The 26,343-nt window shown below is 43.9% G+C and overlaps 1 protein-coding gene across 2 annotated transcripts in view; it reads right to left on the bottom strand.

Annotated features, from left to right (window-relative positions):
• Positions 1–26,343, bottom strand: part of sema3fa (sema domain, immunoglobulin domain (Ig), short basic domain, secreted, (semaphorin) 3Fa) — a 51,265-nt gene that overhangs the window by 23,911 nt on the left and 1,011 nt on the right. For both annotated transcript variants that reach the window (XM_062403665.1, XM_062403672.1), the window contains exon 2: positions 25,192–25,347. In XM_062403665.1, the coding sequence (XP_062259649.1) occupies positions 25,192–25,347 (156 nt within the window). The remainder of the gene's footprint in view (positions 1–25,191; positions 25,348–26,343) is intronic.

The raw sequence follows: 26,343 nt of genomic DNA, 5'->3' as shown, positions 1-26,343 counted from the left end.
ATGGACAGAAATGGATTGTGGGTCCCGATTGTGGTGAAATAATGGGATATTGTCTTACAAAATGCAAATATTGCAAAACAGCAAATATTGCTTTGTCAAATTAAACCCCGTGTTGAGAACTATTTTGACCATTTATGGCTGTAGTTTTATTTTTAAACAGTGGTACTCAGATTCTATAATTATCCCTCTGTATAACACAATTCATCATCGGTGGCAGATTCTGCCATTTCTGGGCATGATTCTAACTGCCCAGCTTCACAAGAGGGATCCACAGGAAGTGATGCTTATCGAAGCTGCTTTGATTTGAAGGCGTTTCCTCTGTCATCAATCACATGCAACTACAGGCAGTGCAGTGAACCTGACCGAGAGAAAACTAACCAAGCCTGACATGCATTTGGGGTTCTGTGTCCGAACCCGAGCCTGATGCCTTTCACTGATAAGGTTTTCAGCAAATGTTGCTGAACTCAAAAAGCCCCAAAATAATTCCATTCACACTCGAATTTGTTATCAACTTTTTGACCTTTTTATGATTAGAATAGCATTGTGACAGATGCACACACTGATCATTCAATTATCGTTATTAGTAGTAGTAATACTAAGCATTGGGAATTTCTCCTTGTTTTATAATAAAATCAGTAACTGTTTCACCTACGCAGCCCAAAAGCATGGTATTCTTGACTTCTTTAATAAGAGAAGTTGATTTTGTTGTATGATTTGCGCTGTAAACACTTTATTTTAAGTAGCTGCTCAAGGAATTTTTGCTGTTGTATTCATATATAAATGATGTTACCACACTAACCATGGATTCTGCCATATCAACCTGCAGGACTAAAAATGTTGGGCTTATCACCTCAGTTGATATCAATTCCAACCATATCAGTACAGGTTCCTGCACCGGTTCTGTTAAGTGAGGACAAAGGGTGCAGGTGGTGACAGCACGCCAGTGGAAGCTCATGTTAAGCATCTATGAGAGCATGCAAATTCGATGCATGGACATAAAGAAATGGAGAGCAACTTAAATCAGCGCTTATTATCACTCCCTCCCAAGCACAGTGAAACAGCAAATGGTTTCCTCCACGGGTCTTTAATAAAGTCTTGTACTCCACATCAGACCGTGAAAACTGCGCCACACACGGCAACAAAAGACGCAACATACAGCGTTAGCTAACTAGCAAAAACAGTAAAAGTTAAAATAAATAACAAACAAAATACCTCGTTGGCTGCATGTTCTGAAAAGGAATCCTCTTATCTTCTTCTTACTTAACAAACTGTTACACAGGTGTGTACCTCCATCGGCCTGCTTCTCTGTGTCTCTTCTTCGTGTTACTTCTCCGAGTTTCTTCTAGATGGTTCTTCTCAAAACATGCAGCTCAGCGAAGGCTTCAAAATAAAAGTCTTATTTCTAATTACAGCGATGACATATACAAATACAAAATAAACATTAGAAACCTTTGTAACATATTACATTAATGTAGTGGCAACAGTTACACTTATCTTTTCTCCATGAACAACCCATCTCTTTTTCTATACTCGTCTCCTCGTCAACCATTCAGCAGACTAAAAGCTCTGGCGGAACAAACACTTCAAACGATATTGGAGCTTCAGGGACAGTCACCAGCTGACATCCCACATTTATCACTCCTGCACTCATGGGGCATCTGAACGGGAGCATACTGGTGGTGACTGGCTGTCACACGTCTGACAGCGGCTAGGTCACCGCAAAGTTCAGGTGGCCTGGACAGGCAGATAGACGAGACGCACCAGAAGGACAGACAGACAGATAATCTTCCACCTTACATATTAACATTCATCAAAAAACGTTATCAGTTACAGCTTCAAATGCCTGACAGCCCGTCATCTTTCTCTGTCTCTCTTCTAGTCTCAGTCTATCATTCAGAATCCCTGGATCGATATCTACCAGATTTAGAGATGACCTTAAGAAATGACCATATTGATTTCACTGGGGCCACATGATGCATGAAGAAGTAAAACCAGCAAAGGGTCCAAAGAACCGTGAGCTGCAGGAGAGTTTTCAGTCTGAAGGGATTACTGTGCAGCATGCAACAATTACATTTCTTTAATAGCAGATCGCACGATTGAAAATGGAATAATTATCTTCTCACAGAAGAGAATTGACATGGTTCGAATTATATTCAATTGTGGTTTGGACAACTTGTCATTACAAAACCACCACTTGCAACACGGTTCAGTTTTATGTTCTCTAAAATTAAAATGGGAGACCACTGACAAATAACAGAAAAGATATTTGGCGGGAAATAATGGAAAAGATGTCTGGGGCTGCGTGTGCTTGATGAAAATCATTTGATGAAGAAGAAAAGGAAACATCTTTTCATGGTGGTCTGCATTTTGATGATCACTGGTTATATTGTTCTGGTAATAAGAAGCCAGGCCTGGCCAAAAGAGGAGAAACCGTGTTGGTGATGGTCATGTGTGCACATGCTTAGCCTCATCACACCATCCCTTTTGTATGGGGTCCCATTCTGAAGTGTGCTCATGGTCCCAAACAACCCATCGGACCCATTCCAAAGCCCATATTAAACCATTATGAAGACTACAAGTCCCGTCGGCTAAAATATAATGGCTCTATCAAAGCTGTAGTGTGAATTAACTCTATTCATCTTGCCATTTTAATCTGCACTCAGGAGAAATATTACATCTTTATGAGTTGAGACCTGCTGAAACACAATTCCTATGAAAAGATGCCTGTGGTGTGGTGAGATAAGGAGAAAGGTATGATAACAGTCCACCTCAAAGCAACTCCTGAGCCCCATTGTCAGCACAAATTCAGCTTCTCGGCAGCATTCCTGCCCGCTGCGGCTCAGCCCTAATTGCCCGTGAAGCCAATCAAAATGTTACAAAACAAATCACCGCCTTGACTTCGTGTTCAGCGGCAGAATTTACGACCCACTGGCAAATTCACCAATGATAGGGCACAAGTGTCTGTCTTGAAAGACCGCAGGATCTGGTGTGTATCAACAAGTTTCCCAGCACGGTCTGACTAATCACCACCAGACATTGAGGCAGACGGAGCTAGAACGTCTTCAGTCTCTAGTGTGAACTCTAGTGTGAGTCGTCTACAGTTTGTTGGAGACCCCTCTTTGTTGGATAAAAGCCAATCTGCCCCTACTACTCCCCCAGAATGTGAATGACATCTGCTGGTAAACCGAGCCTGTGGTCTGTCCACCTGTTGATGTGATCCCTCTGCACCGAGTGTCACTCTCTGCTCTGTTCTGCAGCCAAGGTATGCCGCCCTTCGGCCAGGCTTTGTACAGCGGTGTGGTTTTCCTGGGTCAGATTTAAAGGAACACGGATGACCTCGGTTTTGTGTCTGTAAGAAGATGACGAAAGACGCAGCTCCCAGACAAGCCTGCTGCTATCAGCCTTGGAAATCTTCCCTTTCTTCCAGCCCGTGTGGATATATGTGTGTGTGTGAGTGCAAGTTTCGCTTGAAAAGGGAGGTGGTCATGGGTGGGGGTGTGGTTTGATGAAGCAGGCAGCAGAAAATCCCACATACCTGCCCAGGCATCCCCAGCATGCAGGCTGAATTCCCCCTGATCTGCCGCTGTTCGGAGCAGAGGTGTGGCCACACCTTGCTGCAGCTTGTCTGCAGGCACGCGTGCACGGATGTGTCCTTAAAAGGATTTTTATCTATCGACTGAAGGACCAACTTTCTAAAAACGTCTATGGCATCTCAGGCTTGTGAAATCCAACTATGCAACTTTTATATATAGAAAAATTAAGCGTTGCAAGGTTTTTCTAGTCTCACACAAACTTTCACTTCCATTCAACCTCATCTTATTGGTCATTTGGAAATTTGGTTGCTATAAGCAGCATGCAGTCCCACTGCTTCCTAAATGTCAGGGCTTGCTCGATCTCCCATGATCTCTGATGGAGCTTACCACTGTCAAGTTGAGTCTTAGAAAGCTGGGGGGCAATCTGACCGTGTAATAGGGCTTGCACTGTATTTGTCTAACCCTGAGGCGAGCTCATGAAGGCAGCAGCTCAGACAACGCTCATTACTCATGTTTAGAATAATTGTAGGTCTCGTTCTAGACACTGACAAACCTGTGAGTATGATTAACTCTTTGATTCATCCATCTACTATAAATGCACAATCTAAAAGGATAAAGTGTCTCTTTAAAATCCCAAGTGCACGCTGAATATCTGAGGCCGGTGCACGTGTGTAACTGCACAGGACACAGAGGAACATTACAGAGACGAGCTGAACAGCAGAGAGAAGCCTTATCAGCTCAACCTGTCTCTTCTTTGTGTTTGCTTCCGTTCACCACCTCATAATCAGCCTCACGCCACTCACTGGGGCCACGACTATTGACTCGGTACACATGTCACTGGAACTGATTGCTGCTTACCTGTGCCTGTCAAGGAGAAATAATTGGCACTAGATTATGTCTTATCTATACCCTTCCGGATGCTGTCACTCAGATGCTCTTCATGCTCGTCTGCCACCAATACCACTGTGTGTGTAGCCTACGTGTGTGTGTGTGTGTGTGTGTGTGTGTGTGTGTGTGTGTGTGTGTGTGTGTGTGTGTGTGTGTGTGTGTGTGTGTGTGCGCACATAGACAGAGAATGATCCTCACATCAAATTAGGGACACCTGTCTCCTACTGCACAAATCAAGAGCAGGGGAAAATTGATTTGAGCAGTGAGTTCACTTCCTCAAGTAGAAATGAGAGATTATAACAAATCTATTTCTGCTTTTTTTGGATGACAGCAAAGGTTAATTAAAGCACGAGGGAGCAGAGGAGGCGCTCTGCTTCGACTGACAGAAAAGGTCAATTATCTAGTTTGTCTGGTCTGCAAAAGCCAACCTCCATCAAGTTCATGTTGTACTGTATGTAATCAGAGGAGGATACAGTGGGATTACATGCAAAGAGGAGACGGACAAGACATGTGGCTCCTGCTCCAATGTAATAACCTCTTTTCCAACCTTTTACACAGAGGGATGAACTACACTAAATTATTATTATTCATTTTCCAGAGATCCAGTCAAGGAACAAAGAAACCAATGCAATGCGTGTCCATGCTTTTTCCTCTACAAACACCACAGTGGACAGCTGCCCTCAATAGTTCTGCAGAGCCGCAGGTGAAAGGTCAAAGGGCACAAGGGGTCTGAGGTGAAAGCTCATGCTGGCCCCCTTACACACTTCAGCATAATCAGGATTATCTCTGGGGGGGTCAGGCAGGGTGCCTCTGCCAAGCTGGGTCAGGAGAGCGCAGGGTGGTCATGATGATACTGAGCTGGGATGGTTACAGTGAGGAGGAGAACAGGGAGAGATGGGAGACGATGTTCTGAGATAAGTTTGAAAGGGGGCGAGGACACTGGTGTGGGTGCAGCTAATTGAAAAAGATCACGCACAATGAGCTAAAACCCAATATGTTCACTGTTGCTTCTTCACAAAAGGTCTTGGTGTTATAATTAGTTTTTTCTTTATGGTAACACGTTATTAAAGTGAGACTTTTAGGATTCCATCAGATTGATACTTTATTTTCTATTTACATTACATTTCACAAAAATTATGTTTAAGTTGCAATGAAAAGTGAGAAATCCTTACCAACACTGCCCGTTAGATATAAAGCCCTGCTTTTCAGGAAATCACTTTGCCACACTCTCTTCCTCTAAAACACTAATCTCTGGATTTCAGAGAACATGAAAAAAAAACACTGGTTTGTACCTTACTTCGTTTACAAAACACAAAATCTTCCAAACACGGTCTGGTCCCGTGGCTGCCTGCTGTAAGCATAAGTGTTTATGTGCGTGCGTGCGTGGGGATTTGGGTCGTGCAGATGCTGCAAGCTGCTGTAATGATGATGAAGCTGTGTTTGTTGATGTAGCCGTGCTGTCGCTTGCAGCAAGCTGGTCCGGGTGGCAGCGGCGGTCATTGGTGACACGTCAGGTTAGAGGGATTATGGCGAGGGCTGAATAATGAGACAGCGTTGGTGTGAATGGATGAAAAATCCTCCTCTCACCGGCTGACCTCTGACACGGCGCTCAGAACAAATACTATCCCTCTCGGTCAGCTGCACCAACAAACACCCAGATGCACGGCGCTCTCTCACTTCATTCTTATTCATAGATTTCTCTTAATCCTCTGCTCGCTTACGTTTTCTGAAATTTGCAATGCTCCTGTCGATAAATCCGCTCATTTCTCTTCTGATTGTAGCCAGGAGTGAACAAAGCCCACTTTTACGAGTGCCCTCATGCGTTCTCGTCTATCAAGGTCATGGCCAGTGTGTTGCTAGCTGGGGGCAATAAGAGGGGGGTAATTAGGAGGTAAATTTAGAGAGACCATTAGATGCAAGTGTTGACTCAGAGTCCACTGGGGACAACAGCCACCTCTATCCTGTCTGGGTGTTCCACTCTCCGGTCCAGCAATGAGAATCCACTCTATTCCCTGAGGTCATTTTTCACCCACTAGCAGCAAATGGTGTGGTGGAGGAGTGAGAACGGAGGGAGGGGTCCCGGGGGGGGGGAGAAAAGCCTGACAGCAACCGTAAGAACTTCCATTTATCAACGAGTGCAGGAGAGAGCCATGGAAACTCTGAGTCGAACTCATAGAGAGCTGCTCAGCAACTAACACAGAGAAGCTGAGCTCCCTGGACTGCTGCTGGAGGGGCAAAAAAAAAAAGATCTGCTCACAAAGGCTTTCCAATGGGTATTCTAATCAGGAGTTGGACAGAGGACAAAACCCACTCACGAGATCTCAGACAAAAGCTTAGGTAAGAGCAGGAGTGAAGGGAGGAGACAGAAGCTCACAGAAGTCATGTTTAAGAAGGAATGAGCGAGCAGCATTCAGTATTTAGACAGACACCATGATTCACAAGTTAAACAGATGCACATAAAGGGATTTAAAAAGTTGTCTGTAACATTTTGACCACGTGCATCCCACTAATAATACCCGAAATCTCAGTTTGTCTGTATGTAGCTCAAATATCTTGAGAACCGTTCGACTTATCGACTTATTGATCACGACAGCAGCGTACTCTGCTTCTGTGGAGTGGGACCTACAGCAGTCTGAACTCCTGTGCAGTGGGGAGGGATGTAGCATTTGAGGTAGACACAAAGATGTGCTGATCAGGCAATGGTTGAAATCTAAATGAAGTACTTAAATCTGGAGGACTCTCTGAGGCAGGAGTGCAGGACACTGAAATAGGTAGCCACTTTGTGTACCTGTGCACAAAGTGGCTACAGAAAAGACTCAAACTCTACCATATTAAAGAGGACCATATAATTAATTCCATCCTTTCAGTCATTTTCAATCAACCATTATTCATTTAAAAGGCGATGGGATGAGCAAACCCAGATAATCAAAAGGCAGCTTCTTCAGTTTTTCAAAATAAAAGTGGATTACCGCTCAGTGATGGGTGATGAGGAAACACGTATCTTGGCATCATTAAATCGCTTCCCTGGCCTGCATCAACCACTGGAGATTGTTCCGCCAGCCTTGCACACCATCCAGAACACTGAATGGATTCTTTACAGATGTTGTCGTGGCAGCTTGACATAAAAAACTTCGAGCCTTCCCCCGTATCCTAAATCTTCCCCTCTATGCCGGATTAAAGCGATTTTGATTTATCACCCAGCTTCTTCCGACACCTTTACTTTCTCTTGGCTTGTCTGATCCTGCCGGCATCCACTGGCCTCCGTCTGCATACCAGTACATTGAGATAACACACGGCTGGTTTTCTGTTGAATCCTTCAATCCTTTCTTTAGCACCCAGCATGGCACAGGTGGAAGCAGGAGGGTGATGGGGGATGATGTGCAAACGAATGAGGCATTTTGCAGAGATTGTCAGGCTTGAAACCTCACCCATTAAAAGTATTTAACTCTGGCATGAAGAAGGAGTCAAGACACACTGAGACTCAGCAGTGATGCATTCATCCGAATGTTGTGCAAGCTTTAAGCCAATTCCTGTGAAAATTCCCACTTGCCTGCGGTTGTGCGGTTCCAGCAGCTTCCATTGTGCAAAGAGGACACGATGACACATTCAAACAAGGACCAATAACTATGACACAGCATGGCATTTCCTTGCTGCTTCCCAGCTAAAAAATGGCTTTCATGTTAATTGAATGTGTGATTCCGTCTCCTCTGTCCACACACACCATGTGGTGTTTGTGTGAGCTATTCTCTTGAGAGAGACTTGAGCAGCCCACCTGGAGAGAGAGGGCAATTATTTGACCCCATTCAAGAGACAAAACTTTTTTAGTGTTTTGGAAGGTGGACTTTTGGCACTTGCACTAATTTCTAAAGTCAATGATCTCAGCTGGAGCTTTTTGATTGAATGTGCTAATTGAAAACCTGGAAATCATGGGAACTGCACTACACTGGTAAGGACATGCCTATAACAGCCTTTTCCCTGTATTACGAAATGACAGAAGATGGTCAATTAGAGGTTTAAGCTGTGAATATAAACTCTACCTCGGTCCCAAATGACCGGAGAGGGCAGCTAGTAGACCTCCAGGGTCACCAGCATCATACTACTGACCACTAATGGGCTAGAACCAAAGACCCATCTGCCTCGGCACGGTCAACATAATATTACATGCCCTGCTGCTGCACACACCCACTTGACCCCGCGTCAGTGCGAGACAAAGACGGGGTCAGCCCCGACCAGGTACGTGTCGGCACAGATCCTGGGCCGAGCCTTGTGCACTAATTTACTGTGACAGGCAGGGGACAACCAGATAATGCTCAACAATCAGACGGCTGGTTGCTGAGCAGCACGGCGTGGACCTCAGATGGGGTGTTGAGGTTTTGGCCTGCAGCAAGGACCTGCTCTTTTGTCAGACAGCCTTTGTGCTGTGTTAATGGCGAGTAGAGGCTTTGCCATGAAGACTCAGAAAAGCATAACCATAAGACAGTGAGTCCTTTGTAAAGCAGAAATTATGCCATTTTTAGACTTTCAGCTCTGTTGATGACAATGGATGGCGTTCAGTCAATCGGCTAGTCCATCAATTTGGGGCAGAGTACTGCATTAGTTATCCCCTGACAAGTGGAATAGATAATCATGATTCTGAGAGCATAACCTCTTGTGCTGGTGATCAACTGAATTTCTTTGTAGCGCCATCAACAGTTCAGTAATCAACACTTATCCCTTAATTATCTCAACATCAACAAGATGGAATGGCCCATATTATTGGACCGAGATTCATGGTTCCCAGAGGCTGTATGCTAACTTTTGTAGCCCCCTGAATTTCTTCTTAACGTCCCCGTGACATTCACATCTGAATGTCCCTTTATTTGACTACAACTGCAGAAGGAAACAGTTATTTTCTTCGGACAGGTTTTTAAAAGAGGAGGATCTTTATTCCATCCGTCTGATAAATATAATTAGACATATTTTGCCCTGAATTCACGCACACAAACAGACACACACACCACGCAGAATGGACGAGCTGCGGTGAAGTGGCAATGATTGAAAACTATATTAACTATCATCAGTTACAGTTTAAGTCCAGTCAAGTACTGTCATCAAAACACAAGCTCATCAGACATGTAGAAAAGTGATATTTTGTCCACAGTCAACTGCCATGTTTTACACAACCATATAATAAATCACATGAATACAATAGGGTAGACAAATTCATTTATATATGGAATATGATGACCAGTGTATAAGATTTTTTTCCAGGGAGGGTTTAGGCTCCAGACCTTCTTGTTCGGCCACCTTTCCTACAGGCTAGCTTCTCCATATCCTCATTGAAAACGTCCAATAAATATAAAAATATTTGGTTCTGCCACTGACACAACATGCCACAGTTAATTGACACTTATAGTGTTGAAGGTCAGCGATGTTTCAAAAACACTTTCCCTGAAGAGAGGCTCTTTGCAAACAGATCAAACATACCATTCCTGTAGTAATCCATTCTATTAGAGGGCAACTGTGCAGCCGTGAACCAATAGATCAATATGGCATTGACCTCAGTGGATGATTCTGAGGGTAATTACATTGGGAGCACGAACCCTGTATTTTCTGTCTTTAAAGGCGCTGTAACCAAAGAAAACAAATCACCAGCAATATACTTGGACAATTCTTGAGTGTATTCTCAAACAAAAACACACACATTCCCTGACAAGTTATTACAGGTATCCCCAAAGCTGTTATTACTTGGGAGCAGTCCAAGAACAATATTATTTTTTCTTCCTATGGCCGCGATGAGCGGATTGAGGTCCACAAGTGTGAGACGTTTTTTGCTAGAGTTTCATTTATTGGATTTAGGCCCATTGTTGGCTCAGGTTTATCAACAAATCTTCCCTGAAAAAAAAAAAATTTTTTTGTCTGTGAGTCTTCTAGCACGTTTTTCTGCTTGTTTCACAATCCACTCACCGCCTTATTTTTTCAGCTAGAGATGTTCTAATAGGTTCCAGCATCGAAAACGCATTCAATACTGCTGAAAAAGCCAGGTCGGGCATCGGTGAGTACGCAGATCTATGCACTGATTCAATACCACATCTTTAAGGTTTATCACCCTCAACCAGACACCCTGCACTGCCAATGGCAAGTATTGTTTTTTAGAGCAGTTTAGATGACAATGGATTGTAGCGTTAACTCATGCTAGATGGTCCCACAAGTACCACAGCTGCATCCACCGTATGCTAGACTTCAGTTTCAATAGTGTTTCTAATGTTGCCAATTACAACACTTGCAAGAGGCCAGACAGCACTGATAGCAATCATCAGAGAAGGGGAAAATGGCATCAGAACATATTTTTCCAGCAAACTAATACCATGTCTATATATGACACCATAATAGAGAATGTAATACAGACCAAACTAATGTCCACACACACACACACACACACACACGAAATCTGACAAACACATTCACACAAACAGATTTAATCTAAACATTTGACGGAAAGTTTGGTGAAAGGTTTGCAGTGGGAAAATGAGAATATTTGGAGACCAAGTGGTGAGACTGTGCCGACTGGCTGCTTTGATTCACAGAACATCCACGTTAACAAGTCCATTTGGTGTCTGTCTTGTCTGCTTGACACACACGCGAGTAGATGAGTGGAGCAAACTAAAGTGGGGGATGATGACCGTCAGTCAAGGGCATTCATCTCCTCTCAGCGGCTGTATGATGGATATGATGGGAATGGAGGGATTTGAAGCAAAGGGATAAGGGTCTGGAGAGGGGGGAGGGTTGTCAGAAAGGAATGCAGACAATGGGACTGGTATGGACGGGTGTTGTAGTTTGGTAACAAATTTAACCCGGAGTGACTGAATGAAAACCAAATAAGAAATCTAATTCTAGATGCAAAGACCATCCATCATCACCACCTGCCTTGTTTCCATGTCAAAGGGTCTCTGAGAAGAATGATGATCTGACAAGGTGACAACGGAGATTATCAGAGGTGTGAAGGGAGACCTACATCACCAAACAGGTGTTACATCGAAGTGTAATCTCATAAGGAAGCAATTTAGACCACCTCAATGTCACCAGCACTGGAGGTAAGTTTACAACATCAACTGAAAAGGAAGCTCTCGTAATGATGTTGCCCAACACTAATGGCCTGCTAAATGAGAGGGCCTGAGAAAATAATTACAGGCTAAAAAAGACAATTTACATTCCAATAGGTTCAATTTGTCCTTTGAACGCACAAGAAATGTCATTCAAGATGAAACATGTTGGCACCCATTACACTATTAATGGTTAATGTGAATTGTCCCACTCACTCTCTCATCTCAGCCTACCATTAAAGCCAAGTTAGGGCAGGTCAGTCAGAGTGACGGGCTGACAGACCCATAGATTACTGTCTAAATGTGTAATCCACAGCCTTTTTAACTCCCCTCGCTGACTGATGCACTCGGCCCTCCCTTCTGAAACACCAGTGCGTGTTGGTCTGGCAGCTTTCATGTGTGATGGACAGATGGGACATCCTACTCCATGACCCCGTGGCCTTCTTCCACACCCGTGACCATAAGGGTCAGAATGCAGAGTGTCCCTTTTTAAGGGCAGCGGAGACTGGATTTTGAATGGCTCTAGTTAGTGATATATTCATATAACTACCTCCCCCAAAGGAATTTTTTTTCCACACACCAGTTGAGACTCTGATCAACTTGGTGACCCCTGGGTGCATATATACATATAGTACCTCAGCTTTGCACCATGTCTGAAGAAGGACTTATGCCCAAAGTTTTGCCTGGGAGGTAATTCAAGTTTATGGGAGCCTCAACGGGTCTCGTCTTTGTCATCAAGTTTGGATGTCCGTGCTTTGTTGCTTTTGTTTGCTGGCTTGGTTCTCTGTAGGATTTACCCCAAAACTACTGAACAGTTTTTCAGGAAACTTGGTAGAAGGTTGGGACATGGGCACAGAAAGAAGTTGATGATTGTTGAAATTTTTAGAGATTTCATGGTAATTATTCATGGAATAAAATCATTCATCCGGTTCAAAGCCAGATGGATAAAATCCTACAAAACAATGCAACATAACCCGTCTACCCTAAACAAACCACACCAACATTCATTAAGTTAATACAACACAGCAGATACTGCCCAGCAGGCATGAAATGGGCAAATAAGATTTCCCCCCTATCCAGAGTATAGGTTTTATCAATCACACGCACCAGGTTGAACAAAACTCTACCCTCAAATAGAAACGTGGAATCAGAAAATGGCTGATTTCTCCGGCATGTTATTGTTGGCAGCTCTGCTCAGTGAGACTTAGTACGCACACAATCAGAGATAGATAAGAACTGTTGAGCGTTCCAGCATTTAAACAACCCGGATGCAACACATTCAAAACCACAGCAGCGGCTCATAACGCACTATTAATTTGTGCAGTGAGATCCAGCAATAAATGGTTATTTGGCTTTAGGCTCAACGAAAGCATCACGTCTGAACATCCAGGTGGGAGATGCTCGGTTCAACAAAAGAAAGTGTAGCTGGAGGCACCTGTTTTGATTGGTGAATGAAAGACAGATATGAGGTATGAAGAGAAGGAGAGAAAAAAAAAAAACAGTTGAGGAAGGGAAGAGGCCTTATCAGTCTGGAGGAAGACAACATGCGTGACAGTGAAAAATCTTGGTCACAGTTCCTCCATGCGTCCTCGCACAGGGATTTGAAGGGGGCCAGTGATTGCACGGTGAAACACGGAGGCTAAAAGAAATCCTCTGATCCCACACTTTCATTCCTCGTCATAAATCAGTGCTTCAGCCTTCCGCTGTGCACTGATAAGACGACCAAGTGTCTGATCCACACCAGGGGGAGGGAGAGAGAGAGAGAGAGAGAGAGAGAGAGAGAGAGCAGCCTCTCACGCTCGATCGTGCACACACCCCGTCTCTGCTATCTGTTTTTCATTCATCAGATCTGAACGGCAGACACTTCTGCTCGAGGCTTGTTTGTTTGCAGCTTGGCCATCTTTTCTTCCAGCAGTATGGTTATGATCATCTGATGAACTGGTGAACCATTTGCAACGTTCACAGAGGAAAGGAGTTCAGAGAGCAATTGATCGTCTTGAAATCATGCAAAAGGGAAAAAAAATGTAACAGAGTCTGCAAGCATTGTGATGAAGAATTTCTTCAGGCAAACCAGGACGTTATCTCTCCAGCTGCTTCCTTATCTTAATGGCTTATATGTCACTTTGCAGATTGATGATGGAAATAGTCACCGTGTTTATTGCTAATTTATGATATTTAGCACCACTGTTTAAGCTTTTACATGGAATTACCCATTTTCTACCCTGAGTTGGACATTAGAAGACAGGTTTAAATCACTTTGATCTATGTGGAACCTGGTCACACAAAAATTAAATAAAGTGAACTAATGCAGCTTAAACAGTGAAATAATACACTTCCCAGCTACTTAGGCATTGTGTTACATAATTTGTTGGCCCTGTGTATTGCAAATGTAATTTTAGCATGAAAAAAACTCAAATCTGGTTTTAGGGGCGGTTCAATGTTTGGAGTATTTAACTCTTCATCAACAAATTGTGAATAGAACAAGGTTTCTCTATTTTTTTACGAGCTACATTTAAAACTTTTTAAAGACCATAATGAATAGAATTCAAGACCAATGTGAAGTTTGACAGATATCCGACTTACACTTCCCCATAACTGAAGATAAGATTATGTAGCCTAGAGAATAACCGGTGATACTCTATGCTACCATACAAACTACAGGCAGAAACAGCAGGTTTCCATCTTTCCCACGGCCAATGCAACTGTACTGACCGGTTGTCAGTTCCACGCTGGCCCTAGTGCAGCGTGCTAATATCTGTATAGTCAAGACAGAACTACAACACACAGACATTACAAACTACGCATGCTGCAGAACGTTTCTCATAAACACATTTTTTAAATCACAATGGAAATGGTGTTAAATTAAAGTTAAAACAATCCAATTCAACCTAAACATACTACAAGACTTTGAGGCCTCAAATTCAGTTAATCCCATTTTGGACGTAGACCCTGATGGCAATGATACATACTGATGTTCGTCAAGTTAAATATATTTCCCAAAAGCTGATGCTAGGATAATCTGTTCAGCCGAAAAAAAGAAATAATGGCTTTTAGTGAAACATAGGAATGCAGTTAAATATCCCAGCATGCAGTGCAGCGTAGCAGCAAGAATCAGTAAAGTTCCGGTTGCTTTTATGGTATAATTGGCTCACAGTGTATTGCAATGCTTTGTGACTAATTAATCATGCATAGCTGGTTTAATGGGACAGTGTAATCCGGCCACGGTAGTGAAAACAAAATTTCATGCTGTGTATGTGAATGACGTTAGTATAATCAAAGGCCTCGGAGTAATGAATTCTAAGCTTTTTATTCTTCCTAAATGTGATTACACTTGAACAAAGCATCATTTAGGCTGGAGATCTTCCCAAAGGCCAAAGCCATTTTTTTCGTTTCCTCCGTCTGATTCTCGGCTGGGTCAACCACATTAAAACTAGATCTGTCAGCCGCGGAGAAGAAAAAGTTTGTGCCTTTGTGTCAGTGCCAGGAGGTGAAGCTTCCTATGAGCTCTGTGAGGGGCTGTCTGAGGTCTTCCATCATTGTAGCGCAGCGAAGCACAAGGTTCCAGAAGAGCACATCAATTCAGCGAACATGAAATCCTACAGCACATGAAAGCCCAGGATGATGGCCAAGCTCTGAGTGATGACTGTTTCAGCATCGGTGCCAAGAGGAGGAAAAGTGCAAGACGAGGAAGATGAGAGAGCGAGAGAGAGGGAGAGAGGGAGGTAAAGGACAGACCGATGCTTTGAGCGTTAGTGCCGTGCCAGTGTTGTATGCCACTCCCCCTCCGCTTCCCCGGGGGACATGAATGAAGTAAATGAATGATGGACCCAGCCCACACAAACGCCTCTCTTCTATTGAGTCCAAGCAGCCCATTCACCGGGATGAGTGAGGCGTCGACACCAACAACAACAAAAACAACAGCAACATAGGAGGCCCTTGCTCCTATTTCTCATGCATACATATGTATGCAGACAGGCGGACACACACACAAACACACACACACACACATATGGCACAGATACCACGGACACTATGGCCAACATACCATCAGGGACACCTAGAGAGGGTTCCTGAGAACAGGGCTGACTAACAAAGCTCGGAGGCAAGGGGGCGTGCATGGGGCAGGCATGGAGAAAATCTTGGCATCATGTCAATGCATCCGTCACAATGATGGCGGATGAGAGGCCATCTCCTCCCCTCCACAATCAGCACATTATCAGGGAGCCCATCAGTGCATGAGCGCAGAAAACAAGGCCTGGAAACCTCATGTTCCACCACATTCTACGCCTTCCTTCCTCCTCCGCTCGGCTTTCCCTCCGTTGTTCTTCCAGGATGAGACTGGTTCAGGGGGTGCTCGCCCACACAGGGGTGATCTCACTCAGAGATCTGACCTTCAAACCTAGGCGGCGCTTGCCGAAAAGCCACAGCAGCTAATGGAACTTGGGGGAATAAAAATCCGTTTGAAATGAGATTAATCTGACAAGGAGGGCTTTGCTATTTACCAATCGTTTACGTCTCAATCCTTGAAGGTGGGCTTGGTAATGATGTTAGCATCTGACTCGGGCTCAGTTTTCACCAATTACACATCCTGCAAGGAGAATGTATGAAGAGCGTATGGAAGTGGGAGAGAGAGTTGGTAGCTGAAGCATGAGGAGAAGGAGGGAATGTTTCTGCTTTTTTAATCCAATAGTGAAACACAACTAATGCAACCTCCCACAGGATCATGGTCAGACTCAACCACAGGCCTCGTTTCTCCAATAATCACAGAGACAGCGCCTTGGTCCTCGTCCAAAGTATGCACACACATAGAGGCTCCATAGACTCCCAGTCTGAATATCACACACCTGAAACATTTCATGAGGTCGCGGGTGCTTGAGGTTGCCCAGCTTCTGCCTTAAAACTATTTTCACTTGAGGAAAGAAAAGGACTCACTTCCCATAAAGCTTTGCCAAACTGGCACAGAGCAGGAGGCTTTGATCATATGAACACTCCACAAGAGGAAATAGTTTGTACTCTGGCTTCACATCATTTTGTATCGTCGGTGAAAGGACGCAAGGTTCACAATGCACTTTGGGCTGTGCTCCAAATGTTCCCCCTGTGCCAAATTACTTAAAACACTCCCACTAAGGAGACTGGTATGACAATATGCAAGTGTGAATAAAGACTATGCACTTTTCATTGAACTAAACATTGGACCTCGTAGTGCGAGGTTACAGCCGGGGCAGCGGCACTGGAGATGAACTGTGGAGGCACTCCCGAGCAAGTCACCAGCTGAGGTAAACCATCGCAACCGACACTCATACGCAGCTAATGGGAAACGGACGCACAATTTGTCCGTGCAGCGTATATCTGCCTTTGTGCACCCACACTCCTCTCCTCCTTCTCGAATCCCACCATCTATCCACGCTCTCCACCAGATAGCAAACCTGACACTGATGCCCTGTAGTCCATTAGCTCTCTCAGAGCCCCCGTCTGGGTCTGCTCCATTGCTTCACATTTCCATCGACTCAGCCTATATCTTCCTGACAGTCACATCTGCTCTCGCACCCCTTATCTGACTCTGTGTTTTCCTCCTCTCCTCCTGGATGTTTGAGCTCCTCGTGTTCAACATGTCAGTCTGAGTCCACAGGGGGGACTGAAACGCACATATAGCATCACTGTGATGGGGCTGCAGAAAATCACCTTGGACACATGATATAAACTATCCCTCTGCTCCAGGACGTCTCCTCTAATGTAGACACACCTGTTATCACTGAAGGGACGGTCCAACTGTTGTCCCCCCCTAACCCGCAGAAGTTCCAAAACACGGTCTGAACCCAATATCAGTTACAATGACGTGAAACAGATGCAGGCCCCAAATTGTTCCATTCTATGCAATCGGAGTGTTCTGGAATGTTGCTTGAATAAATCTTAAATGACTGATGATCAAATTTATTGTTTATTGAGATACTGCAGATAAACAAACTGCAAACCTGTTTCTGGAGATTAAAGCAGTGGCTTGATCCTATTTACGAAGCTGCTTTGTGGCTGCTTTAATGTTGTAATCACAAATAAATCATGTCTCCATCACTCCCAGATGACCTCTGAAAACACTACAAACTAAAAAGTATTTGAAGATAAAAATTCTCATTAAGTATATTATGGCTGTATATTATGATTATTATGATCAGTGAGTTATTTGATTTCTGTGTGATATACTGAACACCAGAAAAAAGTGACAACTGCCCTGAGAACAGCAAACCCTGACATTTGAGAAGCAGTAAACAATTATTTCTGCTTGATAAGTGGATCTATTGAATACTAAGTAATGTAGTTATTTATAATTTATGGTCAGTTAAGGTTTTTCTCAAACTCACAAGTGGCACAGAGTCGGGGAAAGTTGAATCATAATTAGTGAATTGGATGTTAAATAATTTATTTTTCTTTTCTTCATAAAAGCTGTTGAATAAAGAATTGAAATTGTTTATTTATTCATAAATGTTCTATTTTTCAATGAAACAATTGAAGGATTCATAGTTATCGCCTCTTTGTTGCCAAACAGGTTCAAAATCAAAAGGTTGTTCTCAGGGTCCCATTTACTTTGAATGCAAACACACACTTACACATTTATAAATGCAACCATATATGACAGAATGTGTCCAAAGTGGTTTCCCACCCTCAGGGTTCAAAATGGCCGTCACATGGGGGGGAGGTCAATGGCACTGCAGTAACAAGATCCCGACACTGACAGACAAATGATAATGAAGGATAGCTGTCTGAGTAAACAAGTGGAGAGGTGCCCTTGACCCGCTGTCTCCTTAATTTAGTCCGGGCTGCAAACACCACCCCCCCTCCTCAAGGTCTCCCACACCTCGACCACATCTGGAGAGCACGTCCAGCCGACTGGAGCCTCCACATAAAGAAACCAGTGCTTCACCTTCTCAATCGATAAACCCTCTGCAACAACTTCACAGGATCACACCTCTGCAAATTTATTTTCTCATTTGTCTTCTCTAAAGCCTCGGAGCCTCGGGGCTTCTTTGCTTCAGGATTTCCTACGAGCAGAGGAGACGGCAGACATCAGGGGAAATAAGCACAATGCAGTGATCACATCCCACCTCCCCTCTGCGGAGGGAAATCATTTGAACCCGATTCGGTTTGTGAGGAGTGACAGGTAGACGCTGCTATGGAAACCAAACCAAAAGCAGTGTCATATATAGCTTCTTCACAGGAGCTTTGCAAGTCGAGCGCATGCACACACACACACACACACACACACACACACACACGCACGCATGCAACAAAATAAACTTCACATAAATGTTAAAGATTCTCTCTCACACTCCTCTCTGTCACTCTGAATCTTTGGAAAACCACAACTTGTAAAATCAGTTTCACTCTCTCCGTTCCTAACCACTCAACGGTTTTCCTCAGCTCCTCGGCCCTCCTCCTTCTCTCCTGCAGGAGGTGGGGTTGATCACAGCCTGAATATTAATCTGCCTCTAATTGCGATTTAAAATGCACCTAAAGAATTAAAAGCTGAGGCCCAACTGAAAAAACAACAACAATCGCAACAGCAACCACTTTATCTACACGAGCCAATCCAATCAGGTTCCTTAAAAACACGACATCAGTCTGATGTACCACTGTGGCTCACACCTATTTTTATCCCGTCTGCCACATTTTGATCTAAAAAAAAATTGGCTGCGGCAGCGTCCAAGAGACACAAAGACACACCAGGATGTAGACTACACACACAGACACCATCTATCACTCACACATCCATCAAAGTGTGGCTGCCTTTCGCTCCCTGCTGTGTTGGCCCCCTTTACACAGAAGACAGAGAATTGTGCAGGGGCAATTTATCAAACCCGCAGTAAACTAGCATTTACATATTAAAGATCCTTGAATAAAATCACAAAATTCTTTAAAAAAGGATCTGCACTCTTGGACACAAAGAAATGAAAGAGACTTACAAAATGGGACGAGCTATTTCCAGCCTCTATATCAAAAGTGCTGCTCTTCTTTTTGTAAAGACAATGTTGGATGACTCACGCACGGAGCTCTTCTAAAGATTGGGTGGGCATTCAATTCTCAGAGTAAAAAAAAGATGAGCATGTTCATTAAAAAGTCTTGTTCTTTGGTTAAAAGAAAAACACACAAGCGGGTACTCTTCAGATACAACTTTATTATGAAATTAACAATCACAATGTTGTAAAAAATACATGTGTCATACCTTGCTAAACCCAAATTTCCCTGGCTCATCGGAGTTCCTGGCACAAATCTTCTCTTCAGTACAAATAATTAAATCTCAGATGAAAACACCTAGCAGCTGCAGACTGGAATAATAAACAGCAGAGGGATTATTGTTGTCATGTGGATGTTGTGCATTTTTATCACCACTGGACATGGACAGCATTAACACATGCTTGGGCACGGGCTCTGCATGTCAGCTCAAGAAAAACTCATATTATTAAAATCTAGGGGAAAAGTGATTTCAATCTACTGCCTTTTCATTTGATTTGAATGTGAATTACATGTGACATCACTAAGTAGGTAGGGGGGTGGGGGGGCAGTAATTTACGATGTGAAAATGACTCCCGCAGCAGCACAATGGAGACACTTAGATTCAACACATCTTACCACAGCGCTCACTGCATGGGATCTAACCCTTCTCTTCACTGAGATAAATATGTCCACACACTCCTCCCTTATACATTTTCACTGCTCCCTTACAAGTCTGCATACTTTTACAGACCCCCCCCCCCCCAATCTCCTCTTTCCCCTTTTGAGTGTGCTACAACAGCACGCCTCTGCAGTGGGCAGCAGACATGGGTGCTCTCTCTCCTCCCTTCCGCTCACACTGCCAACCTCTTATCAACACGCGCAAAAAACGAGAGGGTGGGAGTGCAGAGCTAAAAGGCGGAGGAGGTGGAGGAGGACGGCAAGGAGGAGGAGGAGAGGGAGATAAAACGAGGAAGAAACAAAACAGGAGGGACACTATATTTAGCAGCTGAAGCTGTCACCTCCTGTTTTTCTCTCCTGAATAATCATAGTTTGACAGCATGCATCCTGCAGAGCAGAGGTTGATGGGATGCTCTACAACCCCACCCCTCCTCCTCCTTCTCCTCCTCCTCCTCCTCCTCCTCCTCCTCCAGCATCATCATCATCATCATCATCATCATCTCTGGAGAGAAAGTAGCAAAGTAATGTAATAATTGCTGCAGGCCTGCGTGCGACAGCCACCACACATCATGCACATTTTTCATTGCCCCTGTTATTCCAAAATGGAGATTAGGAGAAGAGCAGCAGTTTTGGACAATAAGCTCCAAACATGTACAATGTTGTCTGCCTATAGAGAGGAAACTGTATCAGAGTACAGATACGTGCAAATGAGCTGCAGTAACAATAACAACAACAATACATTGATAGAATCCTTTGTGCTATTTCCACTATTTCTCAGTATTTGAAAGCAGTATAGGGCTGGGACAGCAAAACGCTGTGACAGACGTGTTTCCCCTCACGCAGCGATGATGTTTTTCGGCTTGGAAAGAAGTAAACAAGCACAGCTGGTAGGTAGAAGGGCACACAGGATGTGGATTAGATAGTGCTGTGTATGCAAGTGTTTCAAACAGTGCATGATGGGACTTTAGCCAGAGACAACAGCTTATTGACTTCTTGTGGAAAAACAAGCAGAGTAGTACTTACTGCTTTCAGCTTGTTTCCAAAAAACAAACACACGCACAAGTTATTTGTTTTGGAAGAAACAATGCTTCTGCGATAGCTTCCCTCGCTAGTTAGACAGTTATCCACGCAAATCCAGATAACATCCAAATACCTCTTGTAACTGTTCACAGAAAGCAAATTCATTCAGACGTTCACAAAACATTTCTTCCTTAACGACAGCTTGTTTCGATGACTAGCCAGGGAATAGGGATGACATGAAATCACGACACCACACAAGTGACGGCTGGACCTCTGACGAGTGTTTCAGGATTATTAGGAGTTGAGGCGCTCCCTCTATCCCAGACGTTGGGCTTTTTGAATTTGCAGGACTTTTTTCTTTTAAGCTGAAAAAGCACAAGCGGTCTCCTTTAAAGTACTTGTGGTGGCAAGCTAACTTTTTCTTATACAAGAAAAGCACCATGTCTTTCAGGATTGTCTGAACTCCACTGGGCAGACTTAAGATCCATCCTGTGTACCCGGGGGTCATCCGCCTGCAGACAGGTTCGCTGTGGATAAGCTTTCAGCGGCTCATTGATTGCTGCGAGGCTCGGCTGAGGCACTTAGCTCTGTCTCCAGTGTCACAGTAATAAGTAAGCAGACTGGGCGAGGTACGAGTGGATAAACTTTGCTCGGTCGTCCGTGCAACAATCTGGGGAGAAGCGGTATTATCTCATGGGGAGGGAAGCATGATTATAACTATGATACTTTCTCTTTCACGGGAGGAGTCAAAAAGACAGAAACAGCAAAGGACCACCCACAGAGAGGCATGTCCCAGACAAAGGGCTCTTCTTATGCACTATATATACATACATAGATCTGCCTATATACAACAGAATCTGTGGGAGCTGGGATCTATTGTTATAGAGTCAGAAATAGTACCGGCAGCAAAGTTCAAACTGAGTAGCAGCTCCTAATTATTCAAAGAAAAAAGGAGGTTGAGGAGAAATTGGCCAATTCTGATCTTAACTCTAAAAACTGGCAGGAGCAAAGAGCCGACAGTGAAGCCTTTGTTCAGGCGTGACAATCGTCGTCCCATTATGTGGGGACAAGAAAACGTGTCGGTAGGAGAGCCCAGGCAAAGATTGTCTCTGAGAATGAGACCAATTACAGGACAGCCTGCGTGGCTTTGTCTTTTCTCCTCGGGCGTTCTTCCCAGAGTGAACGCTGTGCCCAGGTGTTCCACGGAGGACTGAAGTGGCCGTAGAAAAACAGAGTTAAACACTTTCAAATGTTCCCCGGGATTAGCCTAACAAGCTATTACTTGTTAATATGGTGCCATTCTCCCACAGTTTGAGGGCAGTTAACCTCGGGGGGGACTGGCTTCTGTTTGAAGGGTCACAACCTTGCAGAGCCCTTCACACTAAAATAGCATGCGATTATAGACCTTGTTTAAAAGTAAATATAGGAGTTCTCAGCTGCTGATCTAAGCCGGCCATGTGTATTCATGAGAGCGAATACACCTACATAACTGGACAAATGTGACCTTTTGTTTTTGTAATAACATCAGATGCGAAACTTACAACAAGCCATCGAATGCTGGCTTGTTGTAAGTGTGTGTGTGTGTGTGTGTTTCTGTGTGCGTCTATTTTCCAAGCCTTTTGAAGTCTGGGTTGATGATCTATCCCTACGAGCTTTAAATGGACATTCCTTCAGTCTTAGCCTGTGTTTGCTCTCTGGGTATTTATCACAGTTAATAACTCAGATAGCACTAACACACTCAGTAGCGACTTTAGAAACTTCAAAAGACACATTTTCATCTTTGTTGACTTTGTAAACCTTAGTTTTACAAACCACCTCCAGTAAAAACTTCCTAACTCACCGGTTAATTGGTTTATTTTAAAGATGAGGGTACATGACACTATCATGCTGAACTAGAATTTGTATGATGATGATGACTACAGGAATAGGGTGAAACACCTAATTCAAAATAAAGGACAAACATTTGTTAATTTAAATATCTAAATCAGAGCCAAATACCAGAGTACAGGGATTTCTTAGACTCTGTGCCAGAAATTAAACTTGAGCTTTGATTTTACATTGCCACTGTGAAAAACAGTCATGATATGCTGACTATATAAACGCCCGAAAACTTTAAATATTAGCTTCATAATATGCAAAGAATCAGTGGAAAGTGAAACCATATAACCGTCACAGGAAAACGTACGAGGCCGGGTCCCGAACACAAACTCAATAACACAACTGATTCAATTACATGGCTCCAGTTAACATCGGTGAGTCGATTGTCCCACTTTGTTTCATCATCAAAATTGAAAGGCTTATTAAAAATAAACTGCATCTGTCATCAGGAGACACACATTACAAGTCAACCAAATCTGTGTGTCAGCACAAGACAGACATTACGAAACCTAAAGCAATTATTTGGTTAAGCACGCTGGCACATGAAAAATTAATAAACGCACATTAGGGAGCTATTCCCTGCAGTACGCTGCAAAACCAATACAATTAGGGAATGCACAGCTTCGGTGCATTCGTAGACTCCAGCTATCTGAAGTTGCTCCGTGAGGCATTAAAGTTACCTCAGAAACTAATTAAAAACAAAAGGAACTCAATTAAAAGAAACGGAAAATAAATGACCTCTTTTCTACTGAGAGAATGTGAAACCGGTCGTGAGTGAAATACGGCTCGATTATAGAGAGAGAGAGAGTGAAAACAAACAGGTAAGCAAAAGTATCAGCGAGGGAGGAGAGACTGTAGCTGGTCTCGGACATGCACTGGAGTCCGCAGATTTTCCTGAAACTTTCCAGAGGGGCTGTACGGGAGAACACAAATTTCAGTTGTCTCTAACACTTCCTGCCAACGCCCCAGTAAAAACTGTGCGGAAAGTCTCTGAGAATAGAACAAGAAAATGTCCAGAAAGAGGACGAAAACGAGGGGCCCTACATGAAGAAGACGCAAACAACTTGGAAAGAAAACAAGATTTTGGGGCATTTGGCGATAAGGGCCGACCTTGCTGTCAATGTGCCGTAAATAAAAACATAAGTGATATCTGCAGCAGAATTTAAACGTCATGTCCTTCTTCCTGCATGTTCCACACAGGCTCAGGCCCTCACCTGCATATGCTGACATTCTCCTGTTGCTGTGAACATGTCCCAGACAAACTCCTTGCTGCTTTCCTCATATGTGAAAGTTTGGAAAAATGTCTACAGCCAATTTTCCCATGTTCATGACTGAAAACTGCTGGACGAACCTCCACTGGCAATGCCCTTCATTTACTAAGTGTTTCCATCGGTTTAGTAAAGGACCATGACAGCATCACATCTGTCACTGGTCAGATCATAGAATGAAATTTCCAAAATGTGTCTTTCAACATTATTCGTTATTATTATCAGATTCCTAAAAGATTGCACTCATCCAAACTTTTGACACAGCTTGGATCTGAAGTGTAGCCATTTTGTAAAACAAAACACAAAGAAACTTGGACCTGAACTTGTCAGAGGTTCATTCAAATCTTTTTCAGGGCTTCACATGGACACGAGGACCATGCCAGCACCAGACACAGCAGACAGCACCACTAAGACCTACTTTAACAGGACAGCTCAACACACAAAGGGTCTCATGGGCGCACTGGCAAACATTCATAACACGCTGGATCTCTGAGTGCGGTGCCCAGCCAAGTGTTAAATCTGACTTGATTTCAGAAGGGAGGCGAGGTCACACAAAGGCCTGTTTGGGGAACAAATAGCAGCCATGCGATTAAATGGAGACATATTCTCTGGGCCCTGAATAGTCAGAACAATGAGCAGAGCATCTACCGGACACACTAACTCTGTACAGGACTGGAGGAACAAATGCCAGGGCTTGTGGAGCCCTAAATTCAGACAGGGCCAATAGTTTACCCAACAATAGCGAGAAATCAAGGTAGCTGCCGACAGAAGTGAGTGCTACACCAGTAATCAATACACACGAGCAGCAGAAACACAGTAACTGGTTCAAGAGGTACAGCGGTAATTCCAGTGGCTTACCTTTGAAGGACAGGAAGATCCTTGGAGCGGAGAGGGACTCATTAGAGGAGGTCAGCACCGCGGATGACAAGGCCAGGAGGGCCAGCAGCCAGCACAGTTTGTCCAACAACATGGTCCCTCTGTTTATTAACAGGGGGGGGAAGGAGAGTCCGGGAGCTGAGGGACACAGAGGGGACGAGTGTCAGACAACAGCCGAGGCAAGTTCACCTCACAAATCAAATACAGCAACCAACCCTGACTGAGCTGCAATAACCAACCAGTTCACTTCTTCACACGATGATTTAGATCTATTAAAGCTTTTTGATATTAAAGTCATGAATCAGGGGAGGATCCTTAATTGCACCTGTTCTTTCAGTTTTCTTTAGGGAGATAAAAAGTAGTTAAACAGATTTAATTAATTCTATGGCAGTAATGGGGGGATGCAGATGCAGAAGGTAACTCTCATGCAACGGATTCGGAGTGACAGGTTCACAGACTACTGAGTCTACTGAGACTTCAGGTCCGTTCTCGCATAAGAGAAAGAACTGCATTGATGCCACCACAGCATCTGAATCTATGAGCACAACTATGTTCACCCCGTGAATACACTGAAAGACAGAAAATCAAGCAAAGAACCTTGATGCAAAGCCTGATATGTTTCTGTGCAGCCCTTCTTTATCCGGTGTGCACAATTGTGGAATTAAAACAATTTGTATGTAAGACAATGAATTGGCCAAGTATATAAACTTGAACCATAAAATGCATTGGATTCCCTAATGAGACTTTTATTGTAATGGACCATTTCCTGCACATCCACAGTTAATCCTGCTGCGTGGCTTCGCCTCTGTGCGCTATGGACGCAGCAATGTGGACGCACGGAGTCTCCTTGCAGACGGAGGAGCTGCCCACACCTCCACACCACACCTCACGTTTCACAATAGCGAGACACAAAACGCGCTCGTTGAGAAATCACCGCTTCTATTTTACACCGAGGGGCCGAGTTTCAGCAGTGGCACCACACACAGGAGGTGCCGGTGTGGTGCAGCGTGTGCGCGCACTGGCACACTCTCAGACTAAAATCACAAAGCGCATCAACGTGCTGTTATCCGCTGCACATAAAAATATCCCAACCCATAAAAAAGTACTCAGCTTTGGTGAGTGACACAATAAGCA

The sequence above is a fragment of the Platichthys flesus genome, chromosome 2 (genome assembly GCF_949316205.1).
Source record: "Platichthys flesus chromosome 2, fPlaFle2.1, whole genome shotgun sequence".
NCBI lineage: Eukaryota > Metazoa > Chordata > Actinopteri > Pleuronectiformes > Pleuronectidae > Platichthys > Platichthys flesus.
Note: the sequence above shows the minus strand (reverse complement) of the source record. Positions and strands in the feature narration are given on the sequence as shown.